The following is a 21,239-nucleotide window of genomic DNA, read 5'->3' as shown; positions in this document are numbered from 1 at the left end:
TGTACATTCGATAATCTTTAATCCTACAACTGTTTACAACTTGCATAGTTCCCATTTCTGTATAACTGTATATCTCAGATTTCTGTAAAGTTATTTATCTCATATTCTGTATAGTTTTTCATATTTATATCCTGTTCATGTCACGGTTCTGGGTCCGTTGGACCCAGTATTTTGAGTTTATTGTGTTTTGATTTAAGTTTGCATCAGGGATTGTGTTCTTGTTCTCTTGTCGTGTTATGGTAATGTTTATGTCTATTATTAGAGTTCCATGTTTCTGTTTATGTGGGTTTAGTTTCATATGTCATTTCAAGTCTGTCTCTGTCTAGTCTGTGTCTTAGTAAAGTGTGTTTTGTTTCCTGTTTTATTGTGAAGGTCTGCGTCTCATGTGAGTGTGTTCAGTTTTACCTTTGTCTCGTCTTGTTGATTATTCCCAGCTGTGTCCACCACCTGTGTGTAATTCCCCTGTGGTTCTCTGTATATTTAAGTCATGTCTTCCGTCATTGTTGTTGCTAGTCCGTCTGTGTTTCCACCCTGCCTCATCTGTGTGTTTCCCTGCAGTCAACCATCATCTGTTTCCGCCCGCTCTCATTCAGGTTTGTGCTTTGTAGTTTTAGTTGTTTCCCAGTATAGTTTAGTTCTCCGTGTTGCCGTTTGCCTCTCCTTTTGTGTTCAATAAATCACCTTTTACACCTTCACGACTGCCTGCGTGTGGATCCTCCTTTTCCTCCTCCGCACGGCTCCTCTCACTCGCCGTGACAGTACGGACCAGCCAGATATGGATCCAGCGGCAGTCACCCCACCCAGGGAGCTTCAGGAGGCCGTTATCCGCTCCGCCTCTAAGTTGGTTTACCGGCTGCTTGAGCATGAGGGAGGGGCGCCTCTTCACTCCGTTGAAGCCGATCTACAACACCTCCTTACCTGTTATCCCTGGCTACTGGACTCTTTGCATCCGCTCGTGCAGGATTACGTTCTCCACGAACTTCACCTCCATCCTCCAGCCGCTACCGCTTCCCAACCCAGCCGGGCGGTGAAGGTTTTTCCCGGCCCGCCGGAGGTTTTGCCCGGCCCGCCGGATGTTTTGCCCGGGAGGAAGCAACGATTGCGCCGCCGGCGCGTCACCCCACAGCCGGAGATTAGGACTCCTGAGTTGCCGGCTGTGGTGAGTGGAAAAGACACACTGTCTGTTTCGCCAGATCTTGTGACTGTTTATACCGGGGCTGGGTTTGTTGAGTTAGCTTCCCAGCCAGAAGCTCAGTTAGCTGCCCAGCCGTCACCTCCATCACATTCAGCCTCACTACCCATAGCCCAGTTACAGTCTCAGCCAGACTTAGTAGACACTATGTTACAATCCATAGCCCAGTCAATAGCTCAGTTGGTAGAAGACTCATCAGCCTTATTATCAGCTCAGCCACCTATTCAGCCATCATCTTCACCAACTCCTCCTGCACAACAAGTTAAGTCCATTCAACCCGAAAAGAACTGTTTTTCATCTGTTCATTACAAGCAGGGAACACACTCCACCACAACATCTGCTGGTTCTCTTACGCTGGCCATGTCAGAGACAGTTGCTCCCTCTAGGGCCTCCCCAGAGGCTGGGTGTCAGTCACCAGCCAACTCTGGACCCCTAGAGGTCAAGACGCCAGTGCCAGCAGCCTCACCGGAGAACTCACCTGACCAGTCTCAGCTCTCAGCACCCCCTGAGAGTTCAAGTGAGTTCACCCGTCCGCCTCAGTCCTCTGCTGAGCGTATTGGGGAACACTTTCAGCCCTCTGAGGACTGCATCCCACTGTTGCTGCCTGAGTTTAGCCACTGTGCTGCTCAGTCCCAGCCAGTGTCCACACTGGCAGAGGTCTCCGTACCTGCTGCTTCAGTGTCTGTTTCCACTGGAGGGCCAGAGGAGCCCGTCCAGGCTCAGGCCATGTTAGCTGGGGGTTCAGGTGAACCCAGCCAGCGTCCTGCCTCGTCGGCTGGAGGGCCCGAGGAGCCCGTCCAGCCTCATGCCACGTCTGCTGGAGGGCCCGAGGAGCCCGTCCAGCCTCATGCCACGTCAGCTGGAGGGCCCGAGGAGCCCGTCCAGCCTCATGCCACGTCAGCTGGGGGTTCAGGAGAACCGCACCAGCCTCATGCCACGTCAGCTGGAGGGTCCGAGGGGCCCGTCCAGCCTCCCGTCTCCGCTGGAGGGTCCGAGGGGCCCATTCAGCTGCCTGCTGCTCCATCAGCTCCGCCCACGCCGTCGTCTGGTCCAGCCTCCGCTTCGGCTTCAGCTTCAGCTTCGCCTGGTCCAGCCTCCGCTTCGGCTTCAGCTTCAGCCTCGTCTGGTCCAGCCTTCACTTCAGCCTCGTCTGGTCCAGCTTCAGCATCCTCATCAGCCTCGTCTGGTCCGGCCTCCGTGCCTTCATCAGCCTCGTCTGGTCCGGCCTCCGTGCCTTCATCAGCCTCGTCTGGTCCGGCCTCCGTGCCTTCATCAGCCTCGTCTGGTCCGGCCTCCGTGCCTTCATCCACGCCTGGTCCGGCCTCCGTGCCTTCATCCACGCCTGGTCCGGCCTCGTCTGGTCCTGTGGTTGCCACGCCGCCGTCAGAGCCAGCTCGACCTGTTCCGCCTAGCCTCTGCCGGCCATTTTCCAGGCCTATAAGGTGGCATCATGGCCTTCAGGGACGGCCTCCGGAAAAGGTTTGTCGCCGCCGCTGGCATCGTGGCCGCCCTCCGGACTTCTGTTGCCACCCCCGCCTTCTGCGTGGACGACCTCCAGAACTGCATTCGCGCCGCCGTTGCCGTCCGCACGGTTGGCCCCCGGACCTGCTTCCTCGCCGCCGTTGCTGCACGCACGGTCAGCCTCCAGAACTGTTTGCCCGTCGCCGCCGTTGCCGTGTGCACGGTCGGCCTCCAGAACTGTTTGCCCGTCGCCGCCGTTGCCGTGTGCACGGTCGACCCCCGTGCTTTGCTGTGGACTCGTGAATAGTCTTGTTTTGTGTTGACCTGTTTTTGGTTTGTTCTGGTCTCTTGTGCTCCTTCTATTCTATTATTTACTACATTTATTTAAATCCAGTAACCTACAGCAGAGGTTTCTAACTTTTGTCATCCAAGTTCCCACACAGATGGACTTGAGTGGCCTTTTATCCTTAAAAAAACCCATTATTTGATCTAATTTAAAATGCATTTTAAAACTCTTTTTAAACATGATCTTAGCTATTCATTGGCTTAATCTGTAGATTTACTGCTATCTGTTACTTTCAGCTTTTTTTCCTACCTATTCATTTCCAAACCCCTTTTAGTCTGCCTCTCAGTACTAGTGTACTTCTGTGCCTGGTTGGGAATCGCTTCCCTCCACACAAAAAGATGCCTATCATTCTGGACATCACGCTGCTTTTGGACATTCAGGTCACTGTCTGGTTCATGTCTTCTCATCATACAAACAAAGACTGAAATCTGCTTAACCTGTGTATAAAACACTGATAAGATGGACCAACAAGGCAAAGAAGGAACTTCAAGTTTGCTTTGACTACACAGACTAGGTCGTCTTTGATCCTGCAGCCACTGACCCCTATGAGGTGACTGACACCGTGACCTTACATATCAGCTTTCGTGAGGATGTGTGCATTCTCACTACAATGAGACGTGTCTACCACAGTGACAAGCTATGGTCTCCTGAGCTGAAGGTCATCCATGAGGTCAGGGAAGAGGCCCACAGAAGACAATGCAATCTGAGCAGCTACGCAAAGCTCCTGTGCCAAGCCATAAAACTGGAAAACAGCTAGACTGAAGCATTTTTGACAACTGGTCAAAACTGTCCTTTTCTAACATTTAAATTAGTCACTGACCTCAGAGCGTTTTACGACAGGTTTGATATGTCCATCCAAAGATAAAGATGCAGCAAACATTAAGCTGTAACACACTTTCAAACATCTGGAGTCTCCAACAGACTCAATTAGCACAGCTGCCCTCCACATCTGCTTCCTCTTTACAGTATTTTTACCCCATACAAGACTCTGTACAGCTTCTGAAGTTGACCAGTGACAGCGTGTCTTTCAACAAGGCAGCGTATAGTAAGATAACATCAAAAGACAAATGAGAGACTAGTTAGAGAAATAATAAGAAAGATGCCAGAGAGAGTTCAGACTGTGATGATGAAAATAGTCATGGCAGTTATTGACTTTCAAGCTCGTTAGAATGGTCTCTGTTTTATATGGTGTTTACACGTGTTTGCCAAAGTTTCAATAAATCGCTGCACCTATTTCCCATTTTCCTAGCTAAACATAAAAAGAGGGGTTGCTCAACACTTTTGCACAGTGCTGTAGACCAGGGGTGTCCAACTCCAGGCCGCGAGGGCCAGTGTCCTGCAGGTTTTAGATATCACCCTGGGTCAACACACCTGAATCAAAGGATTACTTCATTACCAGGCCTCTGGAGAACTTCAAGACATGTTGAGGAGGTAATTTAGCCAATTAAATCAGCTGTGTCGGATCATGGACACATCTAAAACCTGCAGGACACCAGCCCGCGAGGCCTGGAGTTCGACACCTGTGCTGTAGACCATCTGGAGATTTAGTAGACTTAATTTGAGGAAGTTAAAGTTAACTTTAAAAATCAACTATTAACAGTTACAAACATAAAAAAAAATCTACAATACTGCACTAAAGAGCCTCATTTCAGGTATTTCATTCACAAAATTATTCCTTTACAAAAGAATAACATTGCTCTGAGATCTGTGACACAAGTTAAGTTATTCTGCATGAGAGAAAGGAGAAAACATCCCTGGTCCACAACCTCCCTTTGTCAATTTTATTACATTAATATAATAGATTATATTCAGGGATAGAACCAGGTGTAGTGTTGCAGTGATAAGATCACACAGCTCACTGTGGTTTCCCATTTGGTCCTTAATGTTTCCTTTTACAGGACTAGATTAGTGTTTCCACTGCATATGGCATGTAATGAATCACTAATCACACCTTTAAAAGTTTGTTGATTTTGCCCCAAAATATGGATTTAATTGTTCCCATCCCACCCCCACATGCTGTACTTGTATTGTGCTTTATTAAATAGCTCAGGGTAAAGACCTGTTATAATCAGTGTCTCCAGCTCAGCAGGGCACTGAACATGCCAACTGACATTGTGAATACCATTATGGCAGGGTTGTCCAACTCCAGGACTCGCGGGCTGGTGTCCTGCAGGTTTTAGATGTGTCCTTGATCCATCACAGCAGATATAACGGCTAAATTGCCTCCTTAACATGTCTTGAAGTTCTCCAGAGGCCTGGTAATGAAGTAATCCTTTGATTCAGGCATGTTGACCCAGGGTGATATCTAAAACCTGCAGGACACTGCCCCTCGAGGCCTGGAGTTGGACACCCCTGTATTATGGTATTTTGTGAGAAAAGAAGCAAGAAGTGCTTGCCTCTGCTCCTCACATAGATAAGATTTGTTAATTTGTCTATTTTCAGGGGAAAAAATAGATTATTGATGTTATAGAAAACACAGCTCCAAAAAGACCGCTCTGGGTATACATTTTTACAATTAAATGAATTGATCCATAGGAAAACCACTTCATTATCAGTGTTATTCATTGTTCAGCTCCTCAAGTTTGTCTCAAGAGTACCTGTACCTACCTAATTGTGCAGCTAAAAAAGGGGTTTTCAGCGACTGACAGAGATGTGAACAGGGCCAACTGTCTTGTCAGCCTCGTCCTTCGTTTCTGTCAAAAACATGTACAATTCTTGGAGACATGAACTTATTTACATTAATCTGAAGGTTAAAAATGTCAGCTTAATGTCTAAATAGGCACAATGGCAACTATTGTAAGCAATCCTAATAGATTAATGAATGTTTGGATATTTCTTGTGATGGCCCTTAAAGCAATAACACAAACTGAATGTTTCAGAAAGCAAACCGGCCTCATACATTACATCACCTGATGTACAGTCTAATGTCATACTCACCACATCTTTCTCCATCACTGTTGTCTGAATGAAGCTGTGAAAGAAATTAAGGTAAAGGGACCTGTCTAAATGCTGTCACTTTAACAAATTCCTGAACACACCAGTAGTACAGATACTATATTGCATTTAGAACAACTGGTAAAAATAACCTCAATGATTGTGTATATTGTGTTTGTAAAGGGATGTCCAACCTGTCTCCAGCTGAGTCGTGTGTCACCAGCAGACAGGTTAGAGCAGCATTCACACAGGTCACTGTCTCCCTCTGTCGTACGCTGGCTGAACAAAAGACACATGCTGACCTTTAGATGGGAAACTACACCTTTAACAGTACATCTCTCATCAGTGGATGTGACCTGAGATGAAACTGACAAGTATGAAGATATGAAACTGCAATGTTTAAAATTTTAGAAGCCTAAACTGAAGGTGGGCCTGTGAAAGAAGCAGGTTTTTTTCAAGCTTGCTATGTAAGCTTTGTTTCAAAGTGGCCATAAGATGGCAGCTGATGAACATCTTTAAACAGAAACATTAATTAAGCACACTAGTCCAATATTTAATTCAACAATATTACAGTTCTTCCCTAACGTTTTCTACACAGGCAGTAATTTAACCTTTTTTGTAATTTAACCTCTGTACACCACCTCAGTGGATTTTGAATCAAACACTAAAGATGTGACTGAAGTGCAGACTTCAGACTGACTGACGGGTACAGTTTCAAGACCACTGATGATGCGTTCTATACTTCAGGATTTTTATTCACATATTAAATAGAAACCTTATATTTAAATCTATGTTAGTTTGTACTGTTAATGTTCAGCCTCTGATGCGGGTTTGTGTATAAAAATCCCTAGAAATATACACCTTTATAAAACCCTTTGAAGTGCACAAAGTCTGCACTTCAGTCAAATATTGACTGACTAAATCCACCATGGTGTCGTACAGACACAAAAAAAATACAAAAACTGCCAATTGTCCAACAAATTATAGAACGAGATGAGTTAAAGTCATTTATGGTAGAATGTAGATGGAAAGTCTGGCAGTAAACTGTCCATAAGACATGTGTAATGCAGGAGGACTGTATCAGACTTGGACATGATGTGTTTTGTGTTCTATTCACAAATGACTACAAGTGTATTGACTTTTTTCTTATAGTCAAAAGAAAATACTCAGCCCTGATTTGTGATAAATCTGTAGCCTTGCAAGGAGAGAGGGTCAGGCTTCAATGTAGCTACGCAAGAGTCGACATATACAGTGACAGGAGGGTGCATCACGGCCTCCACTCTGGCTTCTAAAAGCACTGCTTCCCCCTGCTGATACACTGTGGAACTACACTGAGAGGTGCACACATCTGTGGAACAAGTTTTCTTTCCAGTGCCTGCTTCATTTAGACTCCACATACAAACAATATCGCCAAACTAGAGAATGAATAAGACTTCCGTTTAACCTGCCAAGATATGAAGGGAGAACTGCTGCAGTCCAAAGACACTGACCGTGGATGTCATTGGTTCCCAGGTTAGGCTTAGTGGTTCTCGACTTACTTTTTGCATCCTGTATTCACACAAAAATTACACACAGGTTATGCCAGTGTTTGTCATCATATAAACACACAGGCGTTGAACTCAGTTTAATCTGGACAAGTTTCTTGTTACTGTTAACCGTTTGAACCCTGCACTGTTGGTTTTCTATTCTAATCATTCAGCTTTTACTTTTACTCCACTAAAGTGACCAGCTTCGCTTATTTTGCCAGTGATACAATTTGTACCGTTAGCCAACAATTAAAAAAAAAATCAGCCATTTAAACTGTTTACAATTTAACTACTAGCTATAGTAACATAATTGATCAATTAACAGTATACAACAACACATTACATCATTCATATACTTTTAGCGAGCCGTATGATTTGCCCCCTTTCCCGCCGTTTATTGATCAATTATAGTAATTTATCTTCCTTTTAGATGCCATTTTCTGCCTTTTATCGGTTACGTTGAATTCAAACTTGCTCTTTTAATCCTTTAAGCGTACCAGCTGAGCTTATTTTTACACTGGACTCAGTCTCACATTCTCGTAGCCCTGCAGAGATAACCATTTCAGCTTCAGACACCGCTTCCTTTGGTCTGCAGGAGCTTTCCTGGGACAAGTTTTCTCCAAGTTGAAAACACTGGGGACTGAACGTCTGTCCTGGGAAAACTGATGCTTCTCGGCTATTCTCACTTTGTTTTCGCCGCATCGCATTTGAAGTGCTTTAAAGAGTTTCTACATTATTTTTGGGGCAAAACGCAGATATACCAAAACTACGAAAATGTAGGCGACACCGGTGTGTTTTCCCTGGGTAGCCATTGCCAAAGAGAAAACCCAAGGCCTGAGAAATAAACGTGGTTGTACACAGGTGTACTGCGCCGTGCTCTCGCGCGCTGGACCGTGGATTCTACTTTCAAAGACTGTGGGGGGAAATACAAACATTTTTATTCACGCTATACTTAATAAAAAACAGGTGCTACATTTAGCAATTTTGTTTTGGTGACCTTTTTTTTCTTGTCAACACACTGCATCCTAATTCTATTTTATCAGTACACATATGTGGAAATATTCATTTCAAGATAACGATATTTTCGCACACTGGAATATTTGTTTGTTTAGTAGTAGTAGCAGTCGTAGCCTACAGTAATTTCACTTTCAAACGACTGAAACCGGTGACTTTTTGTGTTTAGAAACAAAATGAAACGAAAAGACCGAAAGGCTCTTGAGGGCATAACTGTGAGTGGAACCAATGTCAAGACGGAACTCAGTTACTCCTCTTAGTGTTCCGTAGGGATAGTTATTGTAGCTGTACTTAGTAAGCGTCGGATGTTTTGAAACTGCTGACGAGTGTTTGGATGTATGTGTTTGTAAAAAATAAAAAAGGACAGAAAAGAGGAAAAACATGGATAAAAAGTCCGTGCCAGCGCCGTCAGAGGAAGAGATTGACTGGGGAGGAAGTGGAGCAGGAGGGAGCAAAAATTTACAAAAGGACAAAACTTTATTGAAGAATGTGCACACTGGTCTTCCTAATCCACCTTCGGGTGCTATAAAATGTTCTCTAATAAAAGGAGACTATCTCTACTTCCACTATGGATGCGATGGACAGGATGACAGAGGCTGGGGATGTGGCTACAGGACCGTTCAAACGCTGTCTTCGTGGATTTGTCATAACTGCTCTCCGCCTAAGAACCACTGCAGGCCGGTACCAAGCCTCCCCGAAATCCAGCAAGCGTTGGTAACAATGGGGGACAAAACCGACTCCTTTTCAGGCTCCAGGGAGTGGATAGGAACATTTGAATGCTCTCTAGTCCTCGATCATTTCTACGATGTTCCCTGCAAAGTGGTGCATGTCAGAGGCGGAGGGGCCGAGCTGGAGCATGTCGCAGTGGCTGAGCTCCATCAGCACTTTGAGAAGCATAACTCTCCAGTGATGATGGGAGGAGACAGAGACAACTCCTCGAAGGGGGTATTGGGGGTGTGGACCGGGGATAAGGGGAGCTATTTGCTGGTTCTCGACCCGCATTACTATGGATGTGAGCTGGACAGGACAGAGCTGCAGAGGAGAGGGTGGGTGGCATGGAAAAGAGTATCATCTCTGGATCAGTCTTCATTTTATAATCTGTGTCTGCCACAGACTGCAAGACTGCTAAATGTGTTTTAGACATTCAGTATGGTTGTTTCAAAATGAGCTGCAGTGCCATCCTGTGGTTAAACTCATTAAAGCTCTTGAAGAGCAGCAGTACCAATCGTATATGTTGGTCTTTGTTTTGTTTTTTTTTATTAGAAATTTGAGGATCAGTTAATTTCTTGGTCAAAACAGTGTGTTTGGCTTCTCAAATGTCTTCATTTTGTGTTTTTGTGAAAAATATTTTTCAGTATTCTACAGGCCTACATAGACCCTTGACAGCTGCTCATTTTTATTTCACATTTTGTGCACAAGATCATTTACTACAAATGCATGCGTCTCCTGATCATGCTGGATACACAAAGCCATCATAAACTGAGGAAAGTCTTGTGATCACCTACACATGATATGTGCTGGACAATGCTTCAATATGCACTGAGAAAGAGATCTGTACGCATGTAAACATATTAAATGAGACAAGCTTCATTTAGGCTCACTCAATTCTCCGTTTTATTCCTTCCATCATATAATTTAATTTGACATGACATCTGGGTTCCATTTATTTCTCGAGCTACATTTCTGCCAAGAGATCAAAAGATCACCTTTTATATCATTTATCTGATACACAATCTTTATAGAAAATCTGGAAGTTCTTGTCCACATCCATCCTCCCCTTGAGGAATTTCTCTAGGTTTTTGAGAGGAACCTCCACCATTTGGTTGTTGACACGATCATTTAGCCCATATGCACCAAAGACAGGGAACTTATAGCGCACAAAGTACGGCGCATTTTGGTCGAACTCGGTGCAGCAGTAGGCCGACCACATGTACTCGGGCACAGCTACCCGGTCCTGGTTGTTGCGACGGATCGTGTGTCCAGAAGTGGTGACCCCGGTGATCACAAAGGCTTTGCCGCGGCAGTAGTTGTTGAGGCGCTTTCGGACGATGTCTCGGTGTTCCGCCCAAGGACCCATGTTGAACTCCCTGATCTGAGGCACCACGTTCGTCAAGGTGTAGGTGGACGCCTTGTCTAGAGGGTCAGCCTGATGCTCATCGGGATTTAGTTGGCCGCGTTCATACTGAACCACATCGGCGTAGTCCTCCAGGACTGCCTGGGAGTCCTCAAAGTTCATGTGCATGTTTGCAGACTGGGGGAAGGGCTCCATGTTACTGCTGCTCTTTTCTGAGGCCAACTATGGAGAGAGAGAAAATAAAAAGCAAAGTAGTTTTACTCACAGTTTGCACACTCATTTTTTTCTGGGAATGGTGCAAAGACTCATGGGAATAGAGATGATATGATGGTATTGTTTGCTTGTGCGACTGTTTAAATAGACCAGTAGTTGTCCAATAACTCAGTGGAAATGTGAATAAGCTCATATCTTGTCACACTTATACAAATATAGTAGACAAAACTCATGGTATGTGGGCAAAGAGTTGAAGTTATACTTTTAAAAAGATAATCTGTTTATGAAGATTAACCCCAACCTGACACACCAGATGGCTGCCTCTCCCTTAGCCTGTTTCTGTCGGAGGTTTCTTCCTGCTAAAAGGGAGTTTTTTTTCTTCCCACTGTCTCCAAGTGCTTGCTCTTCGTCTGATTGTTGGTCTTTACCTTACAGTATAAAGCAGCTTAAGGCAACTGTTATTTTGATTTGGCTCTATATAAATAAAACTGAATTAAAATAGGAAGACAAAAACAGTATAACAGCATCCAAAGGGTTGAGAGTCAGCTACTAAAGCTTACAATAAGCGCAGCCATGAACTGTAAACTCTGTAGTTTACACAAAGCACCGTTAAAAGTTGACAAATCTAGCTGCCAGTGCTTTTCTGCAATTAAACAGCCACTTCTTACAGAAAAGAAACGAACTTTTGTCATTTTTAGAGAAAAATGCCAAATTTGCATAAATGGTAATGGCAACACTATCTCAGTGAAATAGCACACAGAGCTAATAAAGCAGCTTATCTCAGCTTTACATTGTTTCTATTACAGTAGCATAGTTGCTGCAGTTCTTTAGCTGCTTGTTAAGAAACATCAGGTGATATTGCCTTTACACTTCCAAAAATGTCAAGAAATCTCCAATGACTGCATGTGAATAGATACAGAGTACTGTGAATATATGGTATATATAGTGTGAATAGTATTATGTCAGATATATAGCACACTGTATGGGCAAACATGCAAAATTGAGAATGAAACCAGGCTTCTGTTTTATTTGTTTCATCCTTGACTGAGCTCGCAAGCACTCTCACCTGAGGCTCGAACATCCAAGGGAAATCCACCTTCTTCTCCCCGTCTGACTTCTTGAATGTATAGGCTGAGTAGATGGGGACGTGTTTGTGTGAGTCGTACAGGGTGACATAGCGGGGTTTGTCCTCATACCGCTGGCAGATCTTCTTAAAGGAGTTGCTGAGGTATCCTCGTGGTGGTGTTCCCATAAAGAGAGAGTCCTTGCAGCGCTCCGCATGGTTGAAGTCTCCCACAACTCCTGCCTGGGACACTTCAAGCAATCCACACATTAGGAAGATCATGGCAGCTGCCGTTGCTAAGGCACAATTTGTAAATGTAGGTATCATCACTGCAGCTTTTTTTTCTCAGCAGCTCTCTTTTGTGTCTTTTTAGATGTGTCTTCTCTTGCTAATGTGTCTCTAATTCACCTGTGACACACCACTGCAATCTACTACTGCCTAACAAGTACAGCCTCTGTCCCAGCTCTATCACACCCCACATTTCCCTTCATGCCTCACCTGCACTTCAAGCAAGCAATTCTCTCATTGTAAAGGCTTTTCCATATATTCAAATTCCCACGAGTGTCGTAGCAGTAGTTATCAGTCACTGAGAGCATTTTATTACTGTAAAGTGCAGAGGACAAATGGCACTCACTTCAGACCTTCAATTCAAAAATAGCCTTTCTTCCATCGTCGGCCTTGTTGCAGTGAATGAAGCTGAAGTTTAATGAAAGAGTAGAAATGGGAAACTCATGTTTTAAAGCCAGTTTTTGTTTAAAGTGTAGAAGGAGTCTTGCATTGGAGAATTTCCACATATCAAGTTTAGATTTTTCATTTCAGCAGCAAATTAAAAAGCTCTATCCCATCATGAGCTGGTGCTGTAACTTAATATGCATATGACGTCTGATGACAGGTTTCAAATTGCCCAGAATATGTCAAAAACAAAAGTTCAGAGACAGTTTCATTCAGTGGTTTATTCCTGTGAAATATATGAGAAAGTTACATTTTGTTACATTGCAAGAGTGTTTAAAGTACAGTATGGCCCCTCCCCCACACCTTTCCAACACGTGAACAACCTACTAATGTAAATCCTCCCCTCCCCCCCCTCCTTGATAGCTGGCTATGCCTCTGCCTTCAAAGTAAAGGTTATGCAGAACAACAAAAAATACACGTGATATCCAGTGTCAGCAGATTTTATGACCCGCTTGGAAGCTTTTGTTTTACCTGATGTAACGTGTCATATAAATTACCATGCACAGTAGAAAAAGCACAGGTGTAGATAACAAAAGAAATTCTGGTTGCAAATTTCATGGATACTGTTAGCGATAGCTCACTGTCACACTGTTATAATTTAGCTGGATGTTTTGTTGGCACATGATGGCACCTCATTTTACTTACAAACACCACAAAGATCAGTGACAAATTAAAGGAAAAATTAGTAACCTGTATATCTCTTTTATGGTTTGGATTCATCTGTCCTCTTTGAAGGGGCACTGCAAGTTAAAAGAAACTTTTCTATGATTGCAACATTTTATTCTGATGGGTGTGGTCTCCTCTATGATGACAGTGCCCCAATCCAGAGGGCATGAGGATTACTGAATGGTTTGATGGGTATCAATTTAAAGCAGTTCATAGATTATGGCCTCTGTGATAACAGGATTAAAACCCAATTGAATAATCACAGGACAAAAAATCATAAAAACACCAAATAATAAAGGGAATAAAAAAGATACAGGAACGTCTGTTGAGAGATTGATGTTCCAGAGACCAATGAGAAGGTACACTGGCACTCTTCTGGTAGGACTACTTTTTTTTGTCTTTCTTTAATTTGTCAAATGTTGAAATATCTCTAAATATTTTCCCTATGCAGTTTTCTCAGGTGCTTGTATGGAACAGTCGCCCACAAAGATCTGAAAGTTCTGGCTTACAAATTCTGTCTTCTTGAGAAACTCCTCCAGTTTCTGGACGGAGACTTCCACCATGTCATTGTTCTCATCCTCGTTGAGGCCATAGTAAGCAAAAGATGGGAATTTATAACGGTTCATAAAAGGTGTGTTGTGGTCATAGTCAACACAGCAATATGCTGACCACAGGTAGGTGGGAACTGCAATGCGGTTCATGTTTTCCCGGCGGATCATCTTGCCAGAGGTGGTGACCCCGGTGACAATGTGCGCCGTTCCACGACAGTAGTTGTTAAGCCTTTTGCGGATCATGTGTTCCTGTTTGTCCCAGATTAGGTTGTTGACTTCAGGCACCACGGGTACCACATTGGTGAGGGTGTAGGTAGCTGCTTTGTCGTCAGGTTCATTCTGATGCTCGTCCGGGTTGAGCGTGCCGCGCTCGTAAAGGATGGCATTTGTGTAATCGTCAAGAACAGCTTGGGCATCTTCAAAGTTCATGTGCACGTAACTCCGTGGAAAGGGCTGCATCTCGTCTGTTTCAGAGGATGTGGACAGCTGTGCAGAGAGACAGACCCACAGCAAATGAGGGCACGAGCATGACTGAATGCGATTACACGACTACGCAACAAATTCTTACGCACATTTCAAAGCAGTGAACTTTCTAGTTTTCTTTACCTGAGGTTCGTACATCCAAGGGACATCCATACATTTCTCCCCTTCTGAGCGTTTAAATATGTAGGCAGAGTAGATCGGTATATGGTCCACAGTGTTGTACAGAGTCACGTAGCGTGGCTTTTTGTTGTAGTACTGACAAATGAACTGGACGGAGTGGTGTTCCAGTCCTCTCGGTGGCGTTCCCATGTAGAGGAATTCTTTGCACTCTGGAGAAAGCTCTTTTTCCACTTTGCCTATCACTGCTAACATTATGCTGAAAAGTAGAAAAGCTGTCTGTGCCCAAGCTGCCATAGCTAGGAGGGATCCTGAAGCCACTCTGGTAACAAGTTAAAGCTGTTAAATAGTATGTTAGGTATATTTTTGAGCTCTGCTACAAATGACTGCGTGCGTCTTTATGCTCAGTAAAACAGCTCATACACATTTCCCACTCTGCTCTCTGTAATCTGGCCTCAGTATGCAAAGTAATGCCATCTTTATACCTTATCATATCCACCCACAGCTGGCGAAACAGGGACTATGGCCAATGGTGCCTCACACTGGTTAGAGTAATGTTATTTCTTTGAACACATCCTCCCAGATGGTCAAGCATTTATCAAAAACACAAAGCTATACTTGCAATTTTAAAGTGCCTTGGGTTTTTAAAGACCGTTGTGCGTCATTATGAACTTTATATTTGCTACCAATGAAGTGTATACTCTACTCTACTACTACTGATATCACTGACAAATGCAGAAAAAATACAAGTTAAGTATATCAGGGTTACATTAACGTACATTTTTGTGTGTGTACACTCATGTTGTTAAAAACCCACCATCTGCCTGTTCTGCACAGCCTCATTTTTAACAGGCACGGTCACATGTATACAGTGAGTGTATCCTTACAGCCATCCTTTTTTTCAAAGTAGTAACTATTAATCGCTGCATGTGATGCCTTTAAGGTACATGTGTAAGGTTTGGGTTTTTTTCTTTTTACAGAAACATGAGTTACACTCTCGCCTAAGGATGTAAATGCTGCAAGTACAGAATGCAGACTACTAAAATGACTACAATTGCTATGATATGATCATGGCTGCATTCTATGTTATCAAGACTGTTATGACTGTTGGTAGCTGTAGAATTCCCACAGAGCTGCATAAACTTGCTAACAGCTATCTCAGCCCCACAGTTATTAATTCTAACTGCCTCAAAAATAATAACTTGCAGCACAACAACAGGGTAGTAACATGAAAGAACTTTTATTTGCAAAATTAAGAGATTACTAAAATAAAATACAGAATAAAATACATTATAAATAAAATACAGAATGATTGTGCCACAAAAGAGGCATATCCTGAGATATCATTAAAACCAGCTTATTTGTGTCCTCTGTAATGGACATTTGTTTTTGGTCTATAGCTTTTCACTCATTTGAGCTTGTCCTGATGTACTAAATAGAGGAAATCCTGGGCTTTCCATTGATATCTCATGTGTTTGGGTGGCCCCTTTTAGCTCCAAAGAGGAAGGAAATCACAAAAAAGTTCAAAGTTCTTCTCAGGAAGATATAACAAAATCAAATACGTGATTGTGACCAAATGCATATTTTCAACACTTTCCAGACATAGAAGCACTCATTTTTTCCAGCAGCAATATGTGACATGCTGTTTTCTATCTGCTGGTCATCCTGTGAAATGCAAAATAATGAAACATTTTTGGATAAAGACAGAATATAAGTTAAAGATACTCGTGGTTGCTCAGTTCTTATATATGGCTATAATTTTCTTTCCATGGAGGAATTTCTGAAAATTGTATTTTACTATATAAATAAGTGCACATTTGAGCTTTATTTCTTCAGCATTACCATATACAGCACAGGTCAGTAACAGTCAAATTCTTCTCCGTCACCTAGATCAAAAATGAGGTAGAATATTTAAGCACAATGTTTTAAATTTGGTTTGAACATCTGGACTCTGAAATTGAGCACTTTAGAGTTCATAATACAAATAGAGTCGAGGAGAACAATAGGTGGGATAAAGACAAAGATGTGGACAAATTACAAGTCAGGTCATTTTGGCTTGAATGTATTCAGTTTAAGTGCAGGAAATTTTAACAGCTATGGCAATTACCCCAGGAAGGATTTAATAAAGATGCCATTGGGTTCATAATTTGTTTCCATAAAGGCAAGATTAATAAATTGTAACAATTCAATGGCTCTATTCCTTTCTAACTGAATTATACTTTAATTTATTCAATAACATGTGAAGCAGGATTGCTCAACACTGTAAAGTTGGCTTAGTCTTGTTTTTGCAATAGATGCATTTCAACATTCCTGCATTACTCTGCATCCTGTTAAAAAGTCTGCAACTTTTTTTCATGTGTGAAACCCTTTTTTATTGCCAGTGTGTGAAACAGACTGCAATGTGACTTTAAAATATACTGTTTGTTAATTTCTGTGTTGCCTCTAAGAGCCTGTGAGTGAGACAAGGACATGACTATTATGGTCACAATGCCTCTCCTCAGCTCCCAAAGATAGCACTGACCAGCTTTAGCTAAGTATAGCATACAAATGGACTCAAAATAGAAAACCTTAGCAAGCAAGCAAATTAGCATTAGCCAGCGAGCTGCCAGTTTCTCCATAAAAGTAGGGTAAGCTAACACTAGCCAGAAAGCTAATGGCTAGTTTTATCTAATGAAGCCTGTCTATCTGTAGGACAAAAACAGCAGAGAAAGCAGGACAGACTTCAAGTCAATTATAAAGTTTTTCTAAAACCAAGTCATCTTTCTTAAAACACCTCTGGGTAGTTGTTTGGGCTTTTAATTTGATTCATTAATTGCTAAACATTAACTTTAACAAAATAATTGTCAGATTTTTTTAAGTGGTTAAAAACACTGAAGAATATTTTTTAGAAAACATGTTTTCCTTTTATTCAGGTTTTCTCTGAGCTGGCTCATGTTAGCTAACACTAGCTTGGCTACTAACTGCAAGCTAGCTTTTGACAAAATACTGTTTTTCATGTAGAAGATCAACTATGAAAATTCCATCATACTAAAACATTGGTAAGGTCTCTCTTCTTCTTTAAGGGATTTTCTGCCACACATCCCTTGTAGAATATGGCCATGTCACTGTCTATGTCAGTCTGGCTCCTTAAGAATGTCTCCAGAGTCTTTAGAGGTACCTCGACTACACTAAATCCAGCCTGTTCATTCAGTGCATAGCCGCCGTAGCTAGGGAACATAAACCTCACTTCATATGGTGAGTTATGATCAAACTGTGGACAGCAGTATGCCAGCCATAAGTGTTTTGGAATGATGAGACGGTCCCTGTTATTACGCTGAATGGCAGCCCCTGAAACAGTCACCCCTGTCACTACAAAAGATTTGCCGTGGCAGAAATTGTTGAGACGTCGGCGAACGATGTCTAAGTATGGGTTCCAAGAGGTTTCCAGGAAATCTGTGATCAGTGGAACTATGTTGGTCAGGGTGTAAGTGGAGGATTTGTCATCTGGTTCTGCTTGGTGCAAGTCAGGGTTTAGTGGGCCACGTCGATATCCTACGGCATCCGTGTAGTCCTCTAAAACAAGCTGGCTGTCCTCGATCAGAGGGGGAGTCTTTTCACTCAGGGGAAGTGCCTTCATGTTACTACTCTCATCATTTGAAAGCAGCTGTAAGAAGAGGAAGTAAAAGAAACATGACATTTAGCAATTTTAAAGTCCTCAATCCACAGGGCAAAACACTTAAATAAGAGCAGTAAAGCCTGGAAGCATCTTAATCTAAGGCAGGTATTACACATCATATTTCACAGCCTGATTGTTTGTTCACATGACAGTTAAAAAAATATAGGTGTCAGATTCTTAATCCTGTGTTGCCAGATTCAGGTCAGCTTAAAAAAAAGAGCCAGATCCAGGAGGTCAGATGTACCTTACCATAACCCAACCAACCCTATTCTGGATGCCGAAACTGAACACACACACATCTCTCACACTAAAATATAATTGGAAAGCTGGTTGGCAGGGATACCAAAGTAATTATGGTTTATAATGACTCACATCAAATGAGCTAGAAAAAATAACTTGCCTTAAGTGTGCTATGGATGAATACAGTGAATGTGCTACAGAAGAAATGTTGAAGATAGACATTGATTTTAAAGATGTTATAACATTAATATCAATGTTTTCTTTCACTAAAGTGATGAATAAGAATATGTATCAACATTCCAAGCTAGTCTTTTAAGTTATTAAATCATCATGATTGAGCGATTATTTCAACAGTACAATGCTGTCAAAGCTTAAAACACTCACAATATTGAGATATGTGCTTATTCAGACTTAGTGAAAACAGATGAAATATGGTGATTTATGTGAAATCAATATGTAGCAAGGAGCAACAATTAGTCAAATTCAGCGCCAGAAGGTATTTCTTTTAGCCTTGAGTCCAAGGCTGAACCAGAGCCAGAATACACCAAGCTTTAGCACTTGAGGCAATTTATTTCTTCTGGCCCATTGGATATGAGTCATTATAAACCAAACCTACTTTGGTAACCTAAGAGGCTCTGTTAATCAGCTTTCTTAGAATACATATTTAGCCAACACAAACAAGCTTCGACTTTAACTCTCATCTTTCAAACTGCCAAACTGTGTCTTTAAAATAGAGGTGTGTTTGAGGGCATGTCTGGGTGATTAACAGCTTATACTGTGCTGTTGGGTCTTTGGTAACAAGCACCAGACTGATTTGAAGTAAAATTAACTCATGTAAACTAAAGTAACTCTGGGAAAAAAATATAAAAATTCTAGTACCCGGTATATGCACTGTTCTTGTATAGATTAGATTTTTTAAACAAAATGTTATCATGCCCCAAAACATGTAACATCTCTTCAAAAAGTGGCAAGTTATAGCTACTGTGCTGCTCTGAGGCTCTACCTGAGGCTCATACATCCAGGGGGTGTCCATCCTCCTCTTCCCGTCAGACTTCTTAAAGATGTAGGCCGAGTAGAGGGGGAGATGGCGACTGCTGTCATACAGTGTGGCGTAGCGAAGTTTGTCTGCATATTTCTGGCAGATCCACTTGAGGCTTGTTCCTCTGATCCCTGCAGGCGGGGTCTGCATGTAGAAGAATTGGCTGCACTCTTTGAAGCTCTTGGACACAGTGGCGCTCACCAGGTGGGACGCCATCAGCAGGGTGATGGGGAATAAAGACGTGAAAAACAGATGCATCCTCACACAGCTGGAGTTGCCTGAAGAAAATATAACTGGGTTATTTCTTTATCGGGTCTGACATGTTTGCTATGGCTGTTGCGCACCAATAAAAGACCGAGAGACTCAGACTCCATACTCCGGTTCGGCTTAACGTGTCATCCTGTATCAGCATTTCCTTCAGCAGGCTAGTACAATGACAGCTGGACAGAGACGTTCTATGCAAAGCAGCAGTGGCTCAGGTTGGCCTGGTTGGCTGGATACCTCACTTATCTGGTTTAGTCATGCAAGTCTGCACCTTTCTACCTTTCTAAAAATTACATCACCATGTTCACTCTATAGGCTAGGCTTCCTACACCCGTGTGTTGTTGTAACTTTATATTTTCTATATTTCATGCAGCACATGGTCTTATCAGTATGCACTATGTAAAAATGTAAACTTCAAAGATACTGGACAACCTGGATGGATGATATGGATGTTGTACAATATAAAACGTTGGGGTGTTGTAAATGTAACTCAAAGCAGGACACAATGATTTACAAGTTACTTCCTCTTGAGTTTGCAACTAGTCATAGTAATGTACTTCTCTGACTTTACTTTATAATTTGTGTTATCGCAGTTCGTTTCTAAATTAGGATTCCTTAATATTAGAAATTTCCATTATCATGCTCCTGCACTGGTCGTCTCCTGTGGCCTAACACTTCTCTGAATCGAGGATGGGCTGGATTCATTTGAGCTCCTGAAGTCCTGTTCTTCTGTCAGTATTTAAGGACCAGCTCCACCACCAGATTGTCGTCTTCACTAGAGTGGTGATCCATCTCCTTGATGACCTTTGCATTCTCCAAGCACTGATGTCCTCTTTTTCTCAAATTCCTGTGACTCTCATGTGGCGGAAGAACAAACCATCTGCAAGATGCAATCACATCTCACCGTCAAGCTGGTCCATGTTTTCAGGAAATCCTTGCTTAAACACTCACCTCAGCAGCTGACTTGCCTGCCCATCCTCCAACAATTAGGAAAGCCTGCAGAGATCGGATCAGTGGCCCTACCCATAGTAAGCATCCTCACCACCTTCTGACACCTTTCATAAACAGCTCAGCATCAGATTCTGTCCGGACTGACTTTCTTTTCCTCTGTCCTAGGGTAATTCTACCAAGTAGCTGGCTCCATTCCCGTGGATCCGCAGTTCCTCTGTTTTTGCTCAATGCTCTACGACATTAAAGCCCCTTAACAGTCAAATACTCACTCTTGGGTCTTGCTTCAGAGTCTGTTGGTAATGGCTTTAAACGCCTTGACAAAAATCTCCGTAGCCAACAAACATAAAAACTCAATTTAATGTTTTGAAGTAAAAATTAATTCCTGGACTGTTAAAAACAACGGATTATATTTTACAGTGTTCTGTCTTCTGAGATTAAACACTATGTCTATATTAAATATACATATGCAGCATGTGAGGTGATGTAAAAGTGTAAATAACGCAACAAAATATCTAATTAACAATTGAATCACTTCCTGTCTGTAAAAAAAAATCTGAAGAATGAAATAATGTAATGTTTGGTTAGTAAAAATATCACTTTACATTGTACCACAGTGTTCTACTCTTACTTCCAGCTAATGTAACAATAACCTTTTCAGAAATGCTGAAATGGTCCAACTGAGAATAATAAACTCAGCCGGCTTCTTCCTGCACCTTTC

At 42.5% G+C, this 21,239-nt stretch overlaps 5 protein-coding genes and 1 pseudogene across 5 annotated transcripts in view; 1 reads left to right on the top strand and 5 right to left on the bottom strand.

Annotated features, from left to right (window-relative positions):
• Positions 1–21,239, bottom strand: part of LOC146675311 (zinc finger MYM-type protein 1-like) — a 75,261-nt gene that overhangs the window by 21,460 nt on the left and 32,562 nt on the right. The window lies entirely within an intron of this gene.
• Positions 6,341–7,480, bottom strand: LOC146675317 (zona pellucida sperm-binding protein 3-like; annotated as a pseudogene).
• Positions 8,769–10,073, top strand: ufsp1 (UFM1-specific peptidase 1). The gene has a single exon (XM_085402497.1). The coding sequence runs from the start codon at positions 8,855–8,857 to the stop codon at positions 9,611–9,613; it is 759 nt and encodes a 252-aa protein (XP_085258623.1). The 5' UTR covers positions 8,769–8,854; the 3' UTR covers positions 9,614–10,073.
• LOC146675315 (endonuclease domain-containing 1 protein-like) lies at positions 10,173–12,150 on the bottom strand. Its single transcript, XM_085402496.1, has 2 exons — positions 11,827–12,150; positions 10,173–10,769 (listed from the first exon to the last, which is right to left on the bottom strand). The coding sequence occupies exons 1-2, from the start codon at positions 12,148–12,150 to the stop codon at positions 10,188–10,190; spliced, it is 906 nt and encodes a 301-aa protein (XP_085258622.1). The 3' UTR covers positions 10,173–10,187.
• On the bottom strand, positions 13,665–14,669 carry LOC146675314 (endonuclease domain-containing 1 protein-like). The gene is made up of 2 exons (XM_085401140.1): positions 14,379–14,669; positions 13,665–14,258 (listed from the first exon to the last, which is right to left on the bottom strand). Exons 1-2 carry the CDS (start codon positions 14,667–14,669, stop codon positions 13,665–13,667), a joined length of 885 nt encoding a protein of 294 aa, XP_085257266.1.
• On the bottom strand, positions 16,387–19,595 carry LOC146675313 (endonuclease domain-containing 1 protein-like). The gene is made up of 2 exons (XM_085402495.1): positions 19,271–19,595; positions 16,387–18,015 (listed from the first exon to the last, which is right to left on the bottom strand). Exons 1-2 carry the CDS (start codon positions 19,562–19,564, stop codon positions 17,395–17,397), a joined length of 915 nt encoding a protein of 304 aa, XP_085258621.1. The 5' UTR covers positions 19,565–19,595; the 3' UTR covers positions 16,387–17,394.

Source organism: Rhamphochromis longiceps, linkage group LG3 (assembly GCF_057381845.1).
Source record: "Rhamphochromis longiceps isolate RC_006_pf linkage group LG3, R_longiceps_female_GT1.1, whole genome shotgun sequence".
Classification (NCBI taxonomy): Eukaryota; Metazoa; Chordata; class Actinopteri; order Cichliformes; family Cichlidae; genus Rhamphochromis; species Rhamphochromis longiceps.
This window is presented reverse-complemented; position numbering and strand designations above follow the sequence as displayed.

Coding starts and splice junctions, on each gene's coding strand:
- ufsp1 (XM_085402497.1), top strand. CDS start 8,855: ATGGATAAAAAGTCCGTGCCAGCGCCGTCAGAGGAAGAGATTGACTGG.
- LOC146675315 (XM_085402496.1), bottom strand. CDS start 12,150: ATGATACCTACATTTACAAATTGTGCCTTAGCAACGGCAGCTGCCATG. Junction 10,770..11,826: donor CTTGGATGTTCGAGCCTCAG/GTGAGAGTGCTT, acceptor CTCTCTCCATAG/TTGGCCTCAGAAAAGAGCAG.
- LOC146675314 (XM_085401140.1), bottom strand. CDS start 14,669: ATGGCAGCTTGGGCACAGACAGCTTTTCTACTTTTCAGCATAATGTTA. Junction 14,259..14,378: donor CTTGGATGTACGAACCTCAG/GTAAAGAAAACT, acceptor CTCTCTGCACAG/CTGTCCACATCCTCTGAAAC.
- LOC146675313 (XM_085402495.1), bottom strand. CDS start 19,564: ATGCATCTGTTTTTCACGTCTTTATTCCCCATCACCCTGCTGATGGCG. Junction 18,016..19,270: donor CCTGGATGTATGAGCCTCAG/GTAGAGCCTCAG, acceptor CTCTTCTTACAG/CTGCTTTCAAATGATGAGAG.